The 21,523-nt window shown below is 36.8% G+C and overlaps 1 protein-coding gene across 2 annotated transcripts in view; it reads left to right on the top strand.

Moving 5' to 3' along the window:
* Positions 1-21,523, top strand: part of LOC113239780 (facilitated trehalose transporter Tret1-like) — a 30,061-nt gene that overhangs the window by 1,954 nt on the left and 6,584 nt on the right. For both annotated transcript variants that reach the window (XM_026476891.1, XM_026476892.1), the window contains exons 2-7: positions 4,767-4,844; positions 5,448-5,599; positions 7,144-7,467; positions 9,434-9,560; positions 16,888-17,105; positions 18,364-18,546. In XM_026476891.1, coding sequence (XP_026332676.1) covers positions 4,767-4,844; positions 5,448-5,599; positions 7,144-7,467; positions 9,434-9,560; positions 16,888-17,105; positions 18,364-18,546 — 1,082 coding nt within the window. The remainder of the gene's footprint in view (positions 1-4,766; positions 4,845-5,447; positions 5,600-7,143; positions 7,468-9,433; positions 9,561-16,887; positions 17,106-18,363; positions 18,547-21,523) is intronic.

Genomic DNA, 21,523 nt, shown 5'->3' on the forward strand with positions numbered 1-21,523 from the left:
CTGCCTCCGTGGCCGAACGGTAGCCATGCCGGACTGCCACGCGGAGGTCCCAGGTTCGATTCCCGGGCCGGGAGAACTATTTGTATGGCCTACATTTATTTCTCTCGTGAGTTTGGGTGTATTTTGTGGTTGTCTATGTGTGTGTCCATGGCACCTGCGACACAGGGTTTACCTAGTGCGGGGCTATGTTGAGTGTGTGTGTTATTATTATTATTATTATTATTATTATTATTATTATTACTAATAAAATTTAGACACCTACTTTTAAAACTCAGTAATGTTAATTATGTTTGTGTACTAGTATTATTTAATTATATATAATTTGACCTGAAAACATGTTTGGAAACGCAAGCAAATTGGCTTCTGGCCTGCTTTTTCATATACTAGCCTTTTTTTGGTTAATCCGGGGGAATCTGCTTACAGATACCCCGGCCCCGCGGGGGCAGAGCCGGGGTTATGTGGAACTGGGGTGAACCCTGAAGGGAAGCAGCCCGACCGCACTAAACCCCCGGAGTGTTTCTTCTGATCATCGAAAGCGGTGCAGCCCCGCCAGAGTCGCGGAGGACAGGACGAACGACAACGACACACCGACACGTCTCTCCCCCCGCGACCCTCCTCCTAACGCGCATCCGCGCGGTCCCGATGACCAAACGAGCCCCGCGCGGAACGCCCTCCTCCTCGGGCCAGCCTGCCACCATCGGCCGGCCCCGTGGGTTCATCTTAGCTTCACCGTGCGATGAAATCGACCACGGCTACTAGTGCCACCGATAGACCGTGTTCTTCTCAATCCTCCTATCTCACACTCCCGCTTAAAAATTCGTTAACATCACTGACGTTTCGTTCCGTCTGCCTTTTCGTACGCTGGTGGCGCCCCCTATGAACTCGTCTATTCTTCGCCTTACAAACTTTCCTGTAATTTTAATGAAAGTTCCATTATTACAATACGTAGCACAGAAATTGCTCTATTATAATTAAATATAAATTTAAATAGGTAACGTGTTGATGACTGTTGCGAACGCAACAATTTTTGTAATTTTAACATAATTTCCAAAGCAGTAACAAAACGCTGCTCGTCAATGGCACATTACGTAGGTCTATTTTGAACCAATCGAGTAACACCACATATGTCTTTTTCATCCCTACCACATTTGTAACGAATTTTGTACGTAACTAAAAAGGTCAAAAGGACCGTTCACTTTTAAAACTGTACCCCTTCAGAAACTATCACTGTATCGATTTAACATCACTACTCCTGTAACTAACCAGTCACCTATTTTAAAATATAATACAGTTAACTAAAATCGTCTTTGATTTTACGAGTCGTCGAGCTCCTGATCGTCATCTACTTTGAGTCTGGCGGCTCCAATGACATTTGTATTATCAATAGCACAATGGAATTTGGTACAAAAATATTGAAAATTTCAATATTACTGTAAATAACGCACACACTCATAGCCGTGACGTGATGCCCTGCACTAGGGAAACCCTGTATCGCGGGTGACATGGATACATGCATAGACGACCACAAATTACACCCAAACTCACAAAAGAAATAAATGTAGGTCATACAAATGCAGTGCTAGTTGTTTAATTAGATACACTTCTTATGATTGAAGGAAGTTTAACTTCAACGTACAAATGTTCGTGAAAATATATAAATTCAATAATAAATAATCATCCAATAATTTAGCCACTCAAATAAAAAATCATTAAATGCCTAAAAAATAAAACATATCTTACTTTTAATTATAAAATGAGTCTTACACAATGTACGAGTATATTTTCTGTTCCTGGCCGCTTGGACGTCTAATTAGAAACATTTGAAAAAAACATCTATAGCTCGTTCTTTTTTTGAAATTGAAGAATAACATTTCTTTCTTGATGTTTGCTATTAATTTGGCGGCAATTCAAAATTTGATCTGAATTTAATTTTGTTCAAAATGGGCAAAAATAAAAGTAGTGACGCGTCAACTAGGCAAATAATTGTTAATTTACATTTAGATCAAAAGTGGAAGTACAGAAAAATAGCTGAGCATTTAAATTGTTCTGTGAAGAAAGTTTTTAATGCAATTGATCACTATAAAACACATGGAACTGTTGAAAATGTTCTTAGAAAGGCTCGGCCAAGAAAAACCTCTCCCAGAGAAGATAAGCTAATCGTTCGTGTTGCTAAAAAGACCCATTTAAAGGCTCAAACCAGATTAAAAATTAAGTTTTTTCGCCTGATGACCCCAGAAACATCTCATCAAGACTGATACGCCGAAGATTAGTGGAAGCTAAATTGTTTGGAAGAACCTCTCGAAAGGTACCGCTTCTTACCAAGCAACATCGAGAGAAGCGATTATTATTCGCAAAAAAATATGTTAATTGGATGGTACGAGACTGGAAAAAAGTTTTATTTTCAGATGAAACGAAAATAAACATGGTAAATTCAGATGGAAAGCGCTATGTTAGACGTCCTGTAAACAGTGCTTTTAAATATAAATACATAAGGAGCATAGTCAAGCACGGTGGCGGAAACATTAAATTTGGGGTTGTTTTTCCGGATGTAGAGTTGGTCCCGTTCGGAAGATTGAAGGTACAATGGATCAATGGCAGTACAAAAATATCTTAGAGGACACAATGATTCCCTACTCGGACGATCATTTGCCTGTAACCTGGATCTTTCAGCATGACAATGATCCTAAACACACTGCCAATAGCGTCAAACGTTTCCTTATCGAACAGCGTATATCCGTTTTAGACTGGCCAGCAAATACAATACGGGATTTAAACCCGATACAAAATCTGTGGTATATTGTTAAGAAGAAAGTCTCAAACAAGCGTAACACCAGTCAAAACGAATTATATGAAGCATTTGTTGAAGCATGGAATTCAATCCCCCTAGAACAATGTATGACATTGATTGAATCAATGTCACGTCGTTGCAGAGCTGTTATTGAAAATAAGGAATACGCCACTAAATATTAATTATAAATATTGGTAGGCTGTGGATAAATACTAATTGCTAATAATTAAAAAAATGTTGTTTTTTTACACTTTTTTGTTGTTGTTTCTAATTAGTTGTCCATTATTGTTTATACCTTAAAACTGATTTAAGTGTTTGTCCGTAATGTAATATTGAAACTGCACTTGTGTAGTGGGATGTATATTGTTTTTCTAATAAATAATAAATCGTTGAACCTATTGTTGTCCTATTTATTGTTTAAATTCAAAATAAAAACGATTGCGGTGAAGTTTCTTACATAATGTCAAGGACCGTTTGTAGGGTTTCTAATTATACGACCACCACTGTATTTACAGTTATTAAAGAAAACGAATTATTTTTCTATGGCAGTAAAATCTGAGGAATGATTAAAGGTCAGTTAGCCTATTCTAACCGACATAAGGCTTTTTCTAACCGACTCAAGCCGCGTCGGTGAGTGTGGTGCTTCCCTTAGCAGGTTCATAACTTAAGAATCTATACAAACAAACGGCTTTGGTTGATTCCGCACAACAGTGTCGAATCAATCACTTTGAAAAAAATGTTTAGTAAAATTAAGAAATACTCTGATTACTATACAGTGTGAAAACACGATTGCTAAAAAGTTTTCACGATAGAAAAAAACATAAACTTACCTCGACATTTTACAAGAAAACCGCTATATTCAATAGGTACTTACCTATAATATTATATACCAATGATTTTTTTTATATCATCTGAACTAAATGGAACACGTACACTATACGATATGCATTTTTCAAATGGCTTTAATTTCGTTTGTAAAAAAATAAATTTTGAAATAAACCCGGGACACTTTGCCGCCGACCAACCCAAGCAAATTGAACCGTATTAGTACGGCCAAATTTGCATTCGAGCTTGAGGTGTACCGACTCTTAATTGTAATTATTATAATCAGTACAGAGTACCAAAAAAAACCGACTTCAAAAGTACGTGGAATTACGTCTATTTGCTAAGTTTTATTGAAATATCCCCTAGTTCGCCACTATACAGGACTTGACACTGGAGATAATAAAAATCGGTTCTCACTACTCAAAGTACATATATTGAGAGAAAACGCCTTGAATTGGAGAAGTAGCTAAATCAACCATTAAAGTAATTGCTCCTCAATTAAAGTTAGGCGCTATTTATAAAAATAAATCTTCATGCGTGAACAGCCACCCTTCAAGGTGGATGATTTTCTTCAAAATGAAATGGGGACCACTATGGAAGTACCCCCTTTCCAACAAAAAAAGAATCATGAAAATCGGTTCACGAATACCGGAGTTATAGCGTAACATACATACAAAAAAAAACATACAGTCGAATTGAGAACCTCCTCCTTTTTTGAAGTCGGTTAAAAATTAAAACAAATATTTCTTAAATTCATCCTACCGAACATCGAACCCGGTAACTCCTCATCAAGCGCCTAGAATTATCCACTAAGCCATCGAAATTGTAAAACTTAATAATAACTCACACCCTCATAGCCCCTGGGAAACCCTGTATCGCGGGTGCCATGGACACACACGTAGGTAGACAACCGTGTATAAATATAAATACGTCTCCCGGCCTGGGAATTGAACCCAGGGCCTCTGCGTGGGAGTCCAGCATGGTAACCGTTCGGCCGCGGAGGCAGTTGAGTTGCAGACTTATTATGTATTTGCTTAAAAAATGTCAATATCCTGTTGAACAATTCATTAGAATTACGTTACTAAGAACTGCGTCTATAAGTAGTTCGGTTCTTATGCATATGACTTACCAAGAATTCTTTGTTTGTTCGTAGCGACAATTCCAACATTAACTTACGGTATTCAATTGGGATGGTTGTCACCGATGCGTCAGCTGCTTAAATCACCCACGGGTAAGTTTTTATACCACTTCCTCACAGTTTCTACGATTAATAATGTGCCAAACAACTATACCAATTCTTCATGTAAGGAATTAATTACACATGAGTCGTTGAAACCAAATAAAAAAATCTGCAACAAGCACGTAGAAAAATTCGTGAGGTTCGCTGGTTCGTTCCGTGGCTTAGTTGGTATAGCGTCTGGCACGGTATGCTAGAAGACGTTGATTCAAATCCGGCCGGATCGAAGTAATTTTTTGTGAGTGTTCGATCTTTGTATTAATAATTATAAAAAATGTACTTTGAGTACTTAACGTTAAAATAAAAATACAAAAATATGAAAAATTAGACAAGGAATTCGTCCTTTACAATTTCGAACTGTATAGTACATTTTACTGGTCACTAAGTTGTTCAATTCTTAAGTTTTTCTCAGATCTTAGTACTTTTGGTAAATAATCATACATTTAATTAGCATGGTTTGCTAACGTCTACTAGGCCATAGTTTCCCAAAGTTGACCCTACCGCTCCCATTGCGCCATGAAGAGTCCTCCGGTGGCGGTAGGGGCTTCGGGGTGTATGGTCACGTTAAGCATGACTGACTTAAATTATGGTCTCCAGGTCCAGCATCTCCGCCAATAACCGATGGCACAATATCGTGGATGGCGGCGGCGTTACCGCTCGCCGCGATATTAGGAGTACCCTTCTTCAGCTATAGCTCTGACAAATTTGGGAGGAAGATCTGCATTATTGCTATATCGCTGCTGCATTCTGTGAGTTGTATACATTATTCAAAGTGAAAAATAGACACAAAATTAACAGGAAAATATACTGTTACATTATGGAAAAGTTAAAGAGTACATAAAGCTCTTTGACATCGTCTATAGGAGATTTCAAAACTCACTGTCACACTGTAGTACCCATTTATTAAGAAACACTTTAATTTGGCTTGGAGTATGTATCATTTTCTTCTTTCTTTAGGGAGTCTGGTATCTTATTATAAATAAGGTAATATGCGGTCCTAGTCAAAAGTATTGAAGCACCCTAAAGGAGGTTTCCTAAGGCCCGTGTCCCTTTCGCGGCCCTCGCCGCGTGTTTCTCGCAAACGCGCCGTGGCAAGTGGGCTGCCTGAGCGCGCCTGTGCTCGCCCGTGGCGACCTGCTCGGATTCGCCCACCTGATCGGTAACTTCAAAAGCTTTTCAAAAGCCTAGCTCGCCATACACACTCGAATACGCGCCGTTACGCGGTTCGGCCCGAGGCAACCCGGACTCAACAACAAATCACAAATCGGCGCGTTTGACATCATGGGCCGTGGGAACGCGCCCTAAGAATTCCAAACGTGCGCAATGAGTATTACAGAAAACAGGCCCTGTTTATGTTTATGTACCATTTTTTCGTAGTGTTGTGTTGTTTGATTTTTAACGATCGACACGTGTCGATCTACAAAACGTATCGTATCGTAAATAGTATATCGTATCTATCTATATATATCGTATATGTCACCTTCTTACATTATGTAGGTACTCAATTTGATTTGATCACACCTGTATTCGGATGTCTGTTGCATACAAAACTCGTTTTGTTTGATTACACGTGGTGGTTGTCACGAAATCGAACAAATCTGTAGGCACCTTTACGTAGTCATAATTATGCTTTAATTGTCACAAATGTTAAGTAGACGTAGGCTACCGTAGTGAATAACCCAAAAATCCCTTAAGTAAGCATATCTTTCCCGTGTTTGCCTTAAAAGACCGCCTAGAATTATTCTGTCTTCTGTATCCAATATCCCGTTATGTGATTTTCTTTCATATTTACAGTAGTTACAAATTCCACTAGAAAACCCCATGCCACACGAAATTTTAAATTCCAAGGCCTTGTGTACATCAAAATGTACAGTCGATGACCTCACGTATGTATCCACTATTTGTACTAAGTGCTATACAAATAGTGGATACCTAAGTGAGGGCACCGACTGTACATAATATGTGAAGTAATTGAGACCCAGACAATATTATTCCTATGACCACGTAAACGCCCAGTGTACAATATAATGAAAATACCGCACTCTAATTTAATAACCTTAGGGTGTCCAGAAAAATACGTTTTGTTTTCATGCGAAATTAAGGGCCCCGAATTACTTACATTTTAATGTATATTGGGCGTTTAGCACTTTACCCATTATAGTTTGCTGGATCTCAGGAGGTCAAGTGCTGTCTTTGTGATTCCGCTGGCTCTCTCTACCCATTGATGCTATTCTGCATAGAGAACCTCCAATGATTAAAGATTAGGTTAACAAACCTCAAAATTCTCTTCCAGATATCATGGACAATAAAACTAACATCAGTAACCCCAACATCACTTATAATCGCTCGTGCGATCGGCGGTCTCGGCACTGGTGGATGCTTCGTAGTAATACCGGTCTATATCAAAGAGATATCTCAAGACTCGATAAGAGGGGCTTTAGCCTCTCTCACGATGACTATGTGCAAAGTCGGCGTCATATTCGTGTATGCTGTTGGCATGTGGAGCTCATACAAAGGGAACCAGGCAGTGTTTTTGACAATTGCTGTGTTACACGTGATTGTTTTTTGTTTTCTGCCTGAATCGCCGAACTATTCGTTGAGGTTGGGTAAAGAAAAGGTGAGAGATAGTGAAAATTCTGATTGCACATTGCCAAGAGTCAGATTTGGATGGCTCGTTTCAGAACAATTTAAATCTTAGAGCCTGTACGCATGGCGTATTTTATACGCGCCGCCGACGCGCGGTAGTCGCACGTATGTATCGAATATAATAATAATATAATATAATAAGTTTTATTTATTTTCTCACCACAATATAGGTATGTATATGTATTGATAAGAGATAGCTTAAATTTTAGTTTTGTTTGTTAATTTCATTTAGTTTTTGAAATGAAGCAACTACATGAAATTCTAAGTGTAAACTCCTGTGGCGTATATAAGCTTCTTACTTATAACGCGATGTTTCGTGCGTTTAAATCGATTATACGCGCGTAAAACGTGATACAAACGAGCTTCAAACGCGCTTCTCGCGCGCGTCTGTATTGCATTTGAATGGCATTTACGGGCGTCATCTGCGCGTTGTCGGCGCATATAAAATACGACGTGTGCTTAGGCTCTTACGTGCTCTATTTGAATAGAACAACAACGAATGTACTTCTCCAATATCCATTTGCACAAAATTAAGGGCCGCTTATAGAAGACAGTTTATAGTATTTACGTATTACACTTCCTGAACGCTTCTTCTACAATCGTTTAATTTCAAGGTGCCCTTGAGTACGTCTTAAATAAATGCTTAAATTGGTTCTTGGTACAATGTATTAAGAGTGTTTTTTGTATTGCAAGCATTGGTTTAAGACGTAAAAAGACACAGATTGTATAGAAGTCAACGTATTTTATTTTTTTTAATTAGCTTACCGGCACGTCGGACTTCTCACCTTATATATTTTTTACTGATAGCAAGTGACGGGACGAACAAGATCTTTGCAATTTGAAGCTGTGATGTCCACTTGTACTCAAGTATGTCTGAAACTATGTTTGCAGTGCACAAGACACACTTAATACATTGATTTATTAGTGTGTTCTGAATTTAAGCATTACTTTAAGACGTACTTAAGTTTAGTGCTAGTGAGTGACTTGGTATCTTAAAAAATGTATTTTAAATTTTTAGTGAATTGATATTCAATTATTTTTTGTGAAATTACTCCACTAGTTTGTTATTGTATCATGTTACAAAAAATAATTGAAAATCAATTCAATAAAAATTTAAAATACAGTGAATAGCGACATCTCTCGCCAGGGCTGGTAGCTGTAAAGGTATCTAAGTGGGTGATAAAACTTTCATGGATTTCTCATAGATGGCGCTACGACTAAAAAGTCGTTGAAAAACTCAAATACAAACACACGACAACAAGCACATAGAAAAATTCGTAAGGTCCGCTGGTTCGTTCCGTGGCTTAGTTGGTATAGCGTCTGGCACGGTATGCTAGAAGACGTCGATTCGTATCCGGCCGGATCGAAGGAATTTTTTCTGAGTGTTCGATCTTTGTATTAATAATTATAAAAAATGTACTTTGAGTAGGTACTTAACGTTAAAATAAAAATACAAAAATGTGAAAAATTAGACAAGGAATTCGTCCTTTAAAATTTCGAACTGCATAGTACATTTTATTGGTCACTAAGTTGTTTAATTGTTAAGTTTTTCTCAGATCTTAGTACTATTGGTAAATAATTATAAATTTTTGGCGCCATTACAAAAATAGTTTAGTCTGAAAATATACACGTGGGCCATTGACTTACAATTATATGGACGTCGGGTCCGCGCTAAAAAGTGTCCGCACTTGTAAGGCGCTAAAATCGTATACAGAGCGCCAAACTCCGCTTTAGTCTTCATTTGTTCGACTGACAGCGCGATACTGCGATGACATTACAATTTAAATTTCGAATAGGTTGACTTGGGACATTTTTTTCGTGGTTTTTGTATTAGACCCGTCGTCCATTTATTTGTAAGTCAATGGCGTGGGCCCTGGATTTAACTCTAGTCATTTGAGTAATTGCAATCCTAATAATAAGTAGGTTCTCAATTCCAGAAAGCATCCCGTACAATAGCCTGGCTCCGCAGCGTGCCCGAAACCCTCGTAACCAGTGAACTCAACAAGCTGAAGGAAGAGCAACAGCAATACGAGACCGCGAGCAAAGTCAGTCTACTTAGTGCAAGTAAAGTACAGTCTAGTCTGTGGCTATTATTAATCAAAGATCGAACACTCAGAAAAAATATATATATAATTAACTAAGCTTAGTTGGTATAGCGTCTGGCACGGTATGCTAGAAGACGTCGGTTCGAACCCGCCCGGATCGAAGGAATTTTTTCTGAATGTTTGATCTTTGTATTAATAATTATAAACAAACAAGTGGAGTAATTTCACACAAATAAATATTTATTTATATAATAGTAATAAAATAAATATTTATTTTTATATTTATAAAATTCATTGGAAACACAAAATACTACCGCTAGCCATGTCGTGCGTTTTTGTATCAGACACGTGTCAAATGTCAATTTCAAAAAAATCACAAAAATAATCTCTTACAGAGTACTAAAAAAACCGACCTCAAAAGTACGTCTATTTGCTAAGTTTCATTGAAATATCCCCTAGTTCGCTACTATACAGGACTTGACATTGGAGATAATAAAAATATGTAGGTTCTCACTACGACACTACACAAAGTATATTGAGAGAAAAACGCCTTGAATTGGAGAAATAGCAAAATGAACCATTAAAGTAATTGCTCCTAAATTAAAGTTAGGCGCTATTTATAAAAATGAATCTTCATGCGTGAACAGCCACCCTTCGAGGTGGATGATTTTCTTCAAAATAAAATGGGACCACTATGGAAGTACCCCCTTTCCAACAATAAAAGAATCATGAAAATCGCTTCACAAATACCGGAGTTACCGCGTAACATACATACAAAAAAAAGAACATACAGTCGTTTTGAGAACCTCCTCCTTTTTTGAAGTCGGTTAAAAATAGTTTTGCCAAAGATGTTAACTCTTTAATAATGATTGGGTAACACCATAATTAACTTTTTAAATTGTAGGATTCATACGCATTCCAAGTCTACTTATAAACGTTTAAATTATTTACTTCTCACGGCTGACACAGCTTAGACCCTGGGACCTGTAAAAAGTCTTACGTTGGTTTGTCTGAAAACCAAATATTTACGTTATTTTAGATCCAAAAAAAATTTATTTTCCAATGTGTAGCAATCGTGGAAACCTAAAAAGTATTTATTAAGTTGATACAGTACATAAGGCTCAACTCAAACTGGCGCGGATTCGAAGACTCGTGGCGCGTCATGTTTTTCACCTATAGCATATTCATCTATATTTTCCCATTATTAAGGTACAAATTTGTATTTTGCAAATATGGAATCGAGCGGCTTCGCGCGTCACTTAGGCGCCGTGAGGCGTCAGACGCCGGTTAAGTGGTGATCCCGGCGCACTAATGCGAGCAGCAATTCATTGTAGAATAAAGCTCAATTTATATTGCAGCGGAACGGAATGGAAGCGAATTTTTGTATCTAGTTGGTACGTTACACAATAGATCATGAAGTTCATTGTGCAATGTATAATATCGTTAAATATGTCACCCCCTTCGCCGTCGTACCCATTGCTGTTCCGCCCGAGGAAAGTGACAATGAGGTCGACGATGTAGCACGCGCACCTAACAATATCTATTTACTCTCGCCTTGAAAAGGCCCGAGTTATAACGCTCAGCGAATAAGTCTGCAGCAGGGAATACCACTCTATAGCCGGTCGCCATATAAATGTGGAAGGATAGTAGTGGGAAGGAGTAGTGGGATTAAGGGCGCGTGTACACGCTAAGACATTCGACGTGTCTGCTACAGAAAAGATGAGAATGGTCTTGTACACAACAAGAACTTTGCCAGAACATGTCGTGTCTGTTGCAGACAAGAAAATTATGAGTATGTACACGATACGAATGCTGTCGGAAAATGTCTCAGTGCATTACGAGTCTTCTAGGGTGCCGTCGTTTTACTACCGACTGTGGGAAGAAATATGTTGATTACTAAGTCACACCCGTCCACGCGCATAAACGTATATCCGTGATATACATTATGTATGTAGTCAATAAATAATACGAACTACATGATATAATATGTGAAATTTTATAACTCTCCTATTTTAGCATAAAAAAGTTTTCCATTATTTTTGGTTTGTAGAATATTTACCCTTTCGGCTTTCTCTTCAAAAGTTGCCATTTTGCAAGTGTAAGATGACAAATTTATTACGACTTCTGTAATTGCTTTAAATATTACCAATTTGAATCTTAATAAAAATGGAAGTAAATTAATTTGCTATTCCGCGAACCTAGTGAAGGTTAAATCGTGCAAAATAGCTGCGCTTGTGTTGAATATTTTTTCATGCAGTTAATTATCCCACCCTCCCTCCGCATAAAATTAATAAAATAAATAACACAAGCGCAACTACAGTCACAAACCATCACCAAAAATATACCCGACACGTGTTTCGCCTCTCCACGAGGCATCCTCAGGGATGCTCGACGCTCAGCCGAAGAGTGAGAGTGACTAAGACCGCAAAGTAACGGCTGAATCTATTAATTAATTTTAATCTTGTTTGTATCTCCATTTAATTAATTAAATATCACGGAGAGTGTGCGATGGAATTGCATAATTTATGTTTCAGGATACTAGTAATGCAATCCATGAGCTGAATTTGACCGTGAGTGTCAAAATATGACCTCATATCTCTGATTCAGCTCTGCTTCCGGTCTCAACTCTCTTCTCAGTCTCGATGCTCGTTGCAGAATTGCCTGGAGATGTGTCTCGAAAATGCTGTAAGGTGTGATGTCTTCTGTGACAGTTTTTGCAAGCCTTTTGCCTTTATTTCTATAAAATTTCACACTTGGAGATAAGCAATTTTCTTAGAAAGAAAAAGATTCGATTAAATTATTTTGGTTGATTAGTGACTGTCTCTCTCAATTCTCTCGAGGTTGAAGAAGCTTGGACCATCTCTAGTACTCCAAATCTCGCTTCCAAAAATTTGGTGAAAATTGCTAGTGAAGGTAAGTTTTGCACTTGCAATGAACCAAGCTCTTCTTCCCAACTCTTGTGACCGTGTGTGACTGCGACTGGAATGTGACTCCTTGTCTAACTTGTTGTTGAAACATCGTTGCTCTTCAAATTATTTATACACTTATTATTAATATATATAACAATAATTCTTATTATTTATACTTTAGTGGTATTCATTAGTTCCTTGATCTACTAGCTGACCCTTTTCTCAGCTTTTCCTGATTGAACAATTTAATTCCGCCTTCCCCTTTCCTTCATCGGGGGCGAGACCTAGGCTGGGGTTCCCGCTCTATGTTGTGGATATTCCAAAGATTCGCAGGAAGCGTTACGCTTCCACATTTATATAGCGAACGGCTATGCAGTGGAATTCCCTGCCCGCAGACTTGTTCCCTGAACTTTATAACGTGGACCTTTTCAAGGCGAGAGTGAAAAGGCATTATTTGCATGTGCATGCTCCATCGTCGATTTCATCGTCATTTCCATCAGGTGAGATGAAAGTTAAATGCGCACTTATTTTTTTATTAAAAAACGTTTCACAACATACCGACATTAAGTTTTTGTTCAATGTGAGGATGTTTCATATATTCAATAATTTTTTTGTGCAATTAATTAAAATTGAAAAATAATCTAGTGAAGTAATTTCACAAAAATATAATTATTATTACAATAATATAATAATTATTTAATAATTAAAACCACGGAAAAAAAACAATGGAAAAGCTTTATGTCTCGATTACCTACTACCGATGTCGCCCAAACTCACACATTCTTTCATTTGAAACACTACAAAATCTTAATACTGATTGGTCGTAGTTTCAAGTTTAAAAAGGAATAACAAGTTCTGGATTGTTAATATAATTTAAACTCTACCCTGTTGGCATATTGTTGTTACGACGTTTTGATATTATATTGAAATTTCAATCAATGTGCTGCCATGTAGCGGTTAATTGCTGAACGACGACGAATTGGACTTTTTGATTTAGTTCTCCAAAAAAGAAATTCGTTTCTTGTGACAATTTTTTTTTTAAAACAGAAAATTTAATTTTTATTAAAATAAAACTTTCCGATGCATTGACTTACAAATAAATGGACGACGGGTCTGATACAAAAACCACGAAAAAAATGTCCCAAGTCAACCTATTTAAACGTAGTGACATGTAAAGGAATATGAAAAAGCTAAAACGTTGAATTTAAATTGTAATGACATTGTACTGTCTAATTTTGCTAGCTTCGCTGTCAGTCGAACAAACGAAGACTAAAGCGTGAATGATGCTCTGTATACGTTTTTAACGCCTTATAAGTTCGGACACTTTTTAGCGCGGACCCGACGTCCATATAATTGTAAATCAATGTTCCGATGATATGAATTACCACCACGGGTAAAATTTTTGGTGTTACTATCATTCTGGCAGTCCAAAACAGTACAGTAAAGCATCTTTTTAGAATTTTAGAGAATTTGCACGAAAAAATGACACAATCATGCCATACAAAGCGAAAATGGCAGACTGAGGTCAAGTTGGTCTTTCGAGACCTATAGTTGGCACGCGTCGGACTAACTAACCACTTCTACTGTATTTATTTCTTCTGTGATTATAACAAACATTCACATTTTAATTGGTGAGTTCTAATTTATTTTTTATTAAAATGTTTTGTTTATAGTGTTTATGAGTATTGTAATAAATAATTGAATTATTATTAATTATTATTATTATTATTATTACACCAAGGTTGCGAATTCTTTAAGAAAATTCAATTCTTATTTATTGTAACTAATTCATGTGTTCGTACAGCTAACTAAGAATAGTTATTATTCTAAGACAGCTAATGATTTTATTTCTTATCTATACGGTACCTCAAAATAGCGTCGTAAGTATTGACAAGATTCTATATAATCTTGCCATACAACAATTAGCGAGATTACATTTAACAATAGGAGCAAAGAAAATAAAGATAGCTATGAATTAAAATATTTGTTCTATGTTCGAATGTTATTCAACGGTTGGCAATGTTATTGCCAGGTATTAAGTAGCCTAGAAAAACATGGTAGGTATATATATATAGCGAAAATAATCCGACTTAGAAGAATGGCAATCAAAAACCACGAAAAGTTTACTAACAAATCATATTATTTGATTGGATCATCATCCATTATTTGGAGTCGATGCAGTAAATCTTCTTCAATTTATCTCTTTCACTCGACGTCTTCTCTTTGTTCACTCCCTTCAAATACATGTTATCTTTTACATAATCCGTCTGTCTTTATGATATGTAAGGTATAAAACCATAACACACAATTATACTGTATAAATATATATATACTACATGAAACTGCTGCAATACATATTCTGCTTCTATTTAAAACCCACAAGAAATCGACATTTACAATTCTTTTTTAATTATTTATTTTTTTATTAGTAACAATGAAGAAATTACAAAAACACTCTGTTATTTATTATCTTACATAACATTGTTCAGAGCTATCTGCCACATTCGTCAAAAAGCCCGGGCGCAAAGGTGCCCATCACGCTTGCCGCATTTCCTCGCTGTATGGCAATAGGCAATCTTTGCACCAAGAACAACCCAGTGCGGGAGTCATCTCCACTCTCTCTTAACCATTGCCGGCAAACTTTTTAGCATCGCTACCCTAATAACCCGCCGTGAAGCGACTTACCAAATCTCGACATTTGTCTCGTTGCTTGCGAACAGTGGACTCAGCCGCTGCACCAGCTGAAGTCACTGTGCCACTCCGATGCGAAACTGCAAACGTGCTAACTAGAGGTGGGCGTTTAAACGAAAAGTACTTAAAAAAGTCTGCTTTTTAAAATAAGCACATAAGCACGCTTTTCATTTTAAGCGTAAGCGTTGGTCTGTGCGCTTAAACGTTTTCCTTTTTGTCTTCTTTCCTGCTTTTAGCACGCTTTTTAAACGTACGTTTTAACGTTAAAAAAATAAGCAGTATTTTCTAGTTTTTTTATGTATATATATTAATATTTTTAAATAGCTGTCATAAATAAAAATATAACTCGTTTTTTACAAAAAAACTTACTTATCTTAAAACCTTTAGTGGTCTACTTTTGCTTTTCTCTATAAACACAACGTTGCAAGATTTTTTTAACGTAAAAGTCTATGCGCTTAAACGTTTTTTAAACGATTTTGTTCGCTTCAAACTGAAAAGCGTTTAAGTGAAAAAGCGTTTAAAAAAGCACGCTTTTTTAAAAAAAGCTTAACGTTTAAACGTTTAAAAAAATAAGCAGTTTTTCCCATCTCTGGTGCTAACACATATTCCATTTTTTGTTGGAAAGGGAGGTACCTCTTTGGACGGCAAATTAGATAATGAATCCGGTTTATAGGGTTTCGGTTTCATCCGTTTTCCGTTAACCGATTGAAATAAAACTTGGTAAATAGACGTAATTCCAGAAACTTTTGCTGAAAAAGTTATAAATATTTTGTTTATACTTTTAATTTGGTGGAGTATTATTTTATTATAAATTTTTATTACCACGAAATGCGGACCCAACATTTTTTTTAATACAACACCAAGTGACGGGACGAACAAGTCGTGCGTCTGGTGTTAAGCGACACGCCTATCCATAATAAATCACATAGATCTGAGGGGCACTGCCACTGCACCCGTCACCCTGAGACATAAGCTGACAAATCCCATGTGCTTGTAATTTACCCTTTCAAACCGGAACATAGTAATGCTCACTTTACTGTTTGGCGGCAGAAATAAGTAAGGTGGCAGTACTTCCATGGACGAACTCTTTCACAAGGAGCTCTTCTACTACTAAGATGTAAATATAATGATTACATTAATATTTACTATATTGCGATTACTTAGATGTCTGTGGCGATACCCAACCAGCATAGGTGTGGATACTGGAAAATTTAAATGTACATCATATTTACCACATGTTCGCAATAAACATCTTATCTTAACAAATTATTTAAAAAAAAATTAAGTTGACTTACTGTTAAATATAATTGTAGAATGTTTTGACCTGAACTAGTTTTTAGATTGTAATTTATTATTATATGACATATTTAATACATATTTATTATGACCTTTTGACGATTGCAAAAATGTATATTTTTAATTCATTTAAATTCTCATAAATTGTAACACAAATTATATTCTGATTTTAGATTTGACATTGCTGCGCCCTTACAGGGTTCATGTGGATCTATACCACTAATTTAACACCTATAAATGTAACAACGTGAATGCAATAAATGTTTTGACTTTGACTTTATATACATATTATGTTCATAGTTTTGAGGAAGGTATTTTTAGTTTGTGTTCATTTCTATTGATGAAAAACCTATAAATTGTTTACTCTTTAGATTTAATTCGAAATAAATACATCACCACTGTTCGAGTTTCATATCAATAAATAAATGTATACATTTTCTGTACCAATAGTGCGTGACCGTACCGTGTTCTCGGCGTTACGTATGACGTTGACCTTAATGGCGATGCAGACGCTATCCGGCAGTTTCGCTCTGATGAACTTCGCAGCAGATGTCTTCGAGAGGGTAGATGCGCAATGGAGCCCTAACACATTAGCCTTGTTCATGGGGTCTCTACAATTGGCTGGGTCGTTTTTCACTACAATGTCCATTGAGAGGTTTGGACGGAAGGTGCCTTTTTTCTTTTTTTTTATGATATAAAGTAACGGTACGAATAAGTTGTGCGCCTGGCGCCACTGGACAGGCGCAGTTGCAATGCCAATCAGGGTCGTATTCCAAAACTCTACTCAATGCTCAAGTCAGGATTTAAGCAGACTTGAGTATGATTTCAAGCACTGTAAATTCGACCCTAATGGCAAGGATTTGAGTATGATTTTCAGTGCTCACTGCAATACTCAAGTCCTGACTTGAGTATTGAGTAGAGTTCTGGAATACGACCCTAAGAGGTTTAAATCACAAAGATTTCAGGGGCATTGCCACTGCGCCCATCACTCAGGGATTTAAGTTGATAAGTTCCATGTGCCTATAATGTCACCAAGCTAATTTTGTTATTAATAACAATATGTAATGGCGTGTTCCCATTATGTCGTAAGTTTTATTTATCGTTGGACGACTGTCGCGTCTAGCCTGTTCCCATATCACAACAGTGTCGTGAACGTTTTTTTATTGTTGAACGACTGTCGTGTCTATCTGTTCTCACTACAACATCACGACAATTTATCAGTGCACGTGCAGACAACGATAAATAAAACATAACGACAATAGTAGCTGCGACTATCTGTCGTCACTTTTTATCGTGACCTTTTATTTATCGTCTGACGACTGTCGTTCTATCTCTTTCCATTGTCTCGATAGTCTCGTAACGTCAAAAAAATCATGAACGACATTTAATCGTGTGGTACTATATGTGAACAATATCATTTAAATATACAAAGCATGACACTTTAAACTGCACGACTTAATGGGAATGCGCCATATCACGAATGTTATTTTTGGGCTATCAAAATCATTTTCTAATTGGTTGTAACATAAAAACATCAAAAAAACTTTATTTCACTGCAAATCTTCGCTTTAGTGGTCAGAACAGAAGAAAATGTTGAAATTTGCGTACCATAATGGTAGCGTACGAATTTTTGTGTTTCTCTTTATTTAAAGACAAGAAGGGAACATTATACTTAAAGTCCATGGTATGGGTAATTTTCTGATTACTTTTCTCAGCCTAATTTCGGTGGCAATTTTCATTATTCAAATAAATCTAGAATATTAAGAAATTAACCAAGTACTTATTTATTATTTGCAAACCAAAATAAAATTAAGTCTTTGAAAGTTATTGAAACTAAAGTGAAATTACTTTCTTCATTTAGATGTCATAAATAAAAATTATAAACTTGAAAACGTTCTCATTCATTTCACATTATCATGTTTTTAGATTCCGCTGGCCTGCAGTTCTCTTGCAGTTTCAATCTGCATGATATCGCTAGCGACATGCTTCCTTGTCGGGATGACGTCGAGTTGGCCGCGCGTTGCGGCTGTGTGTATTGCAATACTCGCGTACGGGGTCGGCCTTGCCCCCGTGCCTATGGTTATTATGGCAGAAGTGTTTCCTTTCGAGGTAAGAAATATAACACATGTTACAAATATTTTCAATAAACACTGTAGCGGCAGAGAACAAAAAAGTAATGAGACTGGACCCTCTCCGCACCTCTCTAGAATTAAATACCTCATCACGCCCCGCACATTGACGGTCACATTGACTGAACGACAACAAGGTTGTTCGCAGAGGCAGCTCGTCCTAAGGAACGCTGGTGCAATGAACTCCCACTCCTATCCAACCCACCAAAATAAATTTATTAATTGTGCTTTCACATTATATTAGTAGCCGCAGTATTTTTTTTTATCAATGAACGACAAACATACAATTAGATTTTTTTTATCTTTCTCTTTTATATAGTATAGCATACTGACCCTAGAGTGGAGCGCTTCGCGATGCGCTCCTATGAACCGATTTACATGAGTGTGAGAGAGAATGAGCAATGAGTGCGAAAGAGAAATTTCTTAACGGCGCGACACGTGAAACGAAAGAAGAAGTAGGTATAAGGAAATTTAGCAAGATTTAACGAGATTTTTTGTCGCGCGGATTTTGTTGTGTTGTAAACATTCTTATTATTCAATCGTTGTTAAGAAGCGTAATGTTGTTTAGTGGCATGCGAGTTTCATTTTTTGTTTAAAATATGTATAGGTAAGTGAACGCCTACTGAAATGTCCCACGAGCCGCCTTTGGCTGTCGGCGAGCCGTTTTCGCGCTAAGACGGCTTTAATATTTGAATATATTTCATTTGATTCATTATGAAACTTGTACGTAATATATAACATCATTGTACGTTACTATTTACAATGGCCGTGAATTGTGCTGTGTACGGCTGTTTATTATCATCAAAACGGGTTAAAGACTGAGTTTCTTTCGTTTTCCGAAAGATGAAACGAAGATGACAAACACTTACGTCTGAGACTCATTCAATTATTGTTTTCTCCATTTATTTAGTCCAAAGTACCATAACTTACTAGACGCCTTAACTCGTGAGCTAGTAGACAAAGATTCTCGAATTTTCAATGTGTATTGCCGATAAATATTACGTATTGATTATACCTAATTATTAAGTAGGTAATGATAAACTTGGACACGCAATTTCAATACCTTGGTTACCTTATTTGAAAGTACCTGTCCAAAATACAACATTTTTAAATACTTTGAATATATTTTTAAATAAATCTAATTCTGCCACTTCACGCACACATTTGCGCGTGTGCAGATAGCGCCTTGCTGTATGCAGTAGTAGTAGGTAAATCACTTAATTTCGACCGTTGTATGGAGTGGCCGAGGTGTGTAGCGGATTATGTCAGTGAGTTCGAGTGGGTGCTAACAAAGAGTGAGAAAGATCAAAGCAAATGTACTTCACCTGTAGCTAGCTGCTAGTAATCGTGTATATCCTCAATATACAACAATCCAAAGTGATTAATTAAACACTTTCAATGTTATACGGAATCAACCAAGGCTATTTAAGGTTATATAAACTATTAAGCTTTTAAATAGGACGATTGTAATATTTCACAGATACATAATTCGTTTCATGTAGTATTATTTTTGTGGCTTTCATGTGATAAAAGCACTTTTGACGTGTGATCACATGTAGCTTTGTTATACCAAGGGTACGAAATGTTGTAGTGATAAGAAAGCCTTTGTTGGACGTTTTGTAATTGTAGCGAGTCACAGCAGTCGCTACAAATCTCTTTTGTATATATTTTATAATCTCTTTAAGTTTTAGTTTTATATTTAAATTCTAAATTTAAGAGAGATTACACACGCGCGACTTTAAGCAGCGATACAAACGCGCGACTGCATCGATGCAAACGCGCCATTGCATCGCTACACTTATAATTTATAAGCGACTGCATCGATACAATCTCGCGTTTGTATCAAAGCCGTGCGCAATAGCTATTCTTTTAAATAAGTTTATAAAACACTTAAATTCTTATAAAACACTAGAATTGCTAGAATGTTTAACCTTACATGCATATCCACAAGGTCCCAAAGGCGTGATTAATATTACATTTTAAATGCAATTGACTGTGAGATTTTCACAAAAGTGGAACATTGCAACATCGAATGTTTCTTTATTGCATATAAATAATCTAATATAGTTGGCGTAAATGAATTTTGTAAACGTTAAGATTTCGTTCTACTTGAATATTCTTGGTGCCAAAGCCATTTGTAAACATACTCAAGAACTTTTATCAAATGAAGTCATAAAAATAATGTTAACTTATTAAAAAAATTGTGATACTGTGACGGTACGAACATAAAAAACACAGAAAATCACAATACTAGAAAACGGAAAAAGGCCAAGTCAGATTTTACACATAAAGTATCTTCACAGTCGGCGAGGGTGAGTGATCACTTTACTAGTACAATGAAATTACCAACTCCCATTATTCCCGTGACTTCTGTTTTGACAAATGGTGATAGTGACCAAATAGCCCCGAAAAAAATTGATGCTTCTCTAAAAGTAACCAATATATCTCATGACAAAGATGGTTAGACTGAAGTGAAGAAGAAGCGATTACGAAAGTCTCAAAGTGAAGTTCTACGTGGCACTGCATCTCCCGGCACTACCCAACTTGAAGCATTTAAACGGCGTCAATACGTGCACCTGTATTATGTAAAGACAGGCATTACTGAGGCGCAAGTGATTGCGCACCTGAATCGTCTATGTGGTGTTGGTCTGTGCTCGATTGACACGCTTGGGTCACGTGGAAATTATGGTTCTTTTAAGCTAAGTGTGCCATCTCGGATGTTAAACGACGTAATGTCTCCTAATAACTGGGCTGAGAACTTCTGTATAAAGCCTTGGCTGGCAGAACTTTCGTACCAAAAATGACCAAGTTCAAAAACCGTAGCAATACTAAAACTATCGAAATTTTCTATCAGAACGTTAGAGGTCTGCGAAGTAAGACTGCTACTTTTTATAACAACATCTGTGCGTTCCGCTCTAGTGACATTATTGCCTTTACTGAGACATTTTTAAATAGCT

This window comes from Hyposmocoma kahamanoa, unplaced genomic scaffold (genome assembly GCF_003589595.1).
Source record: "Hyposmocoma kahamanoa isolate Upper Pololo Valley unplaced genomic scaffold, ASM358959v1 116, whole genome shotgun sequence".
Taxonomy (NCBI): Eukaryota; Metazoa; Arthropoda; class Insecta; order Lepidoptera; family Cosmopterigidae; genus Hyposmocoma; species Hyposmocoma kahamanoa.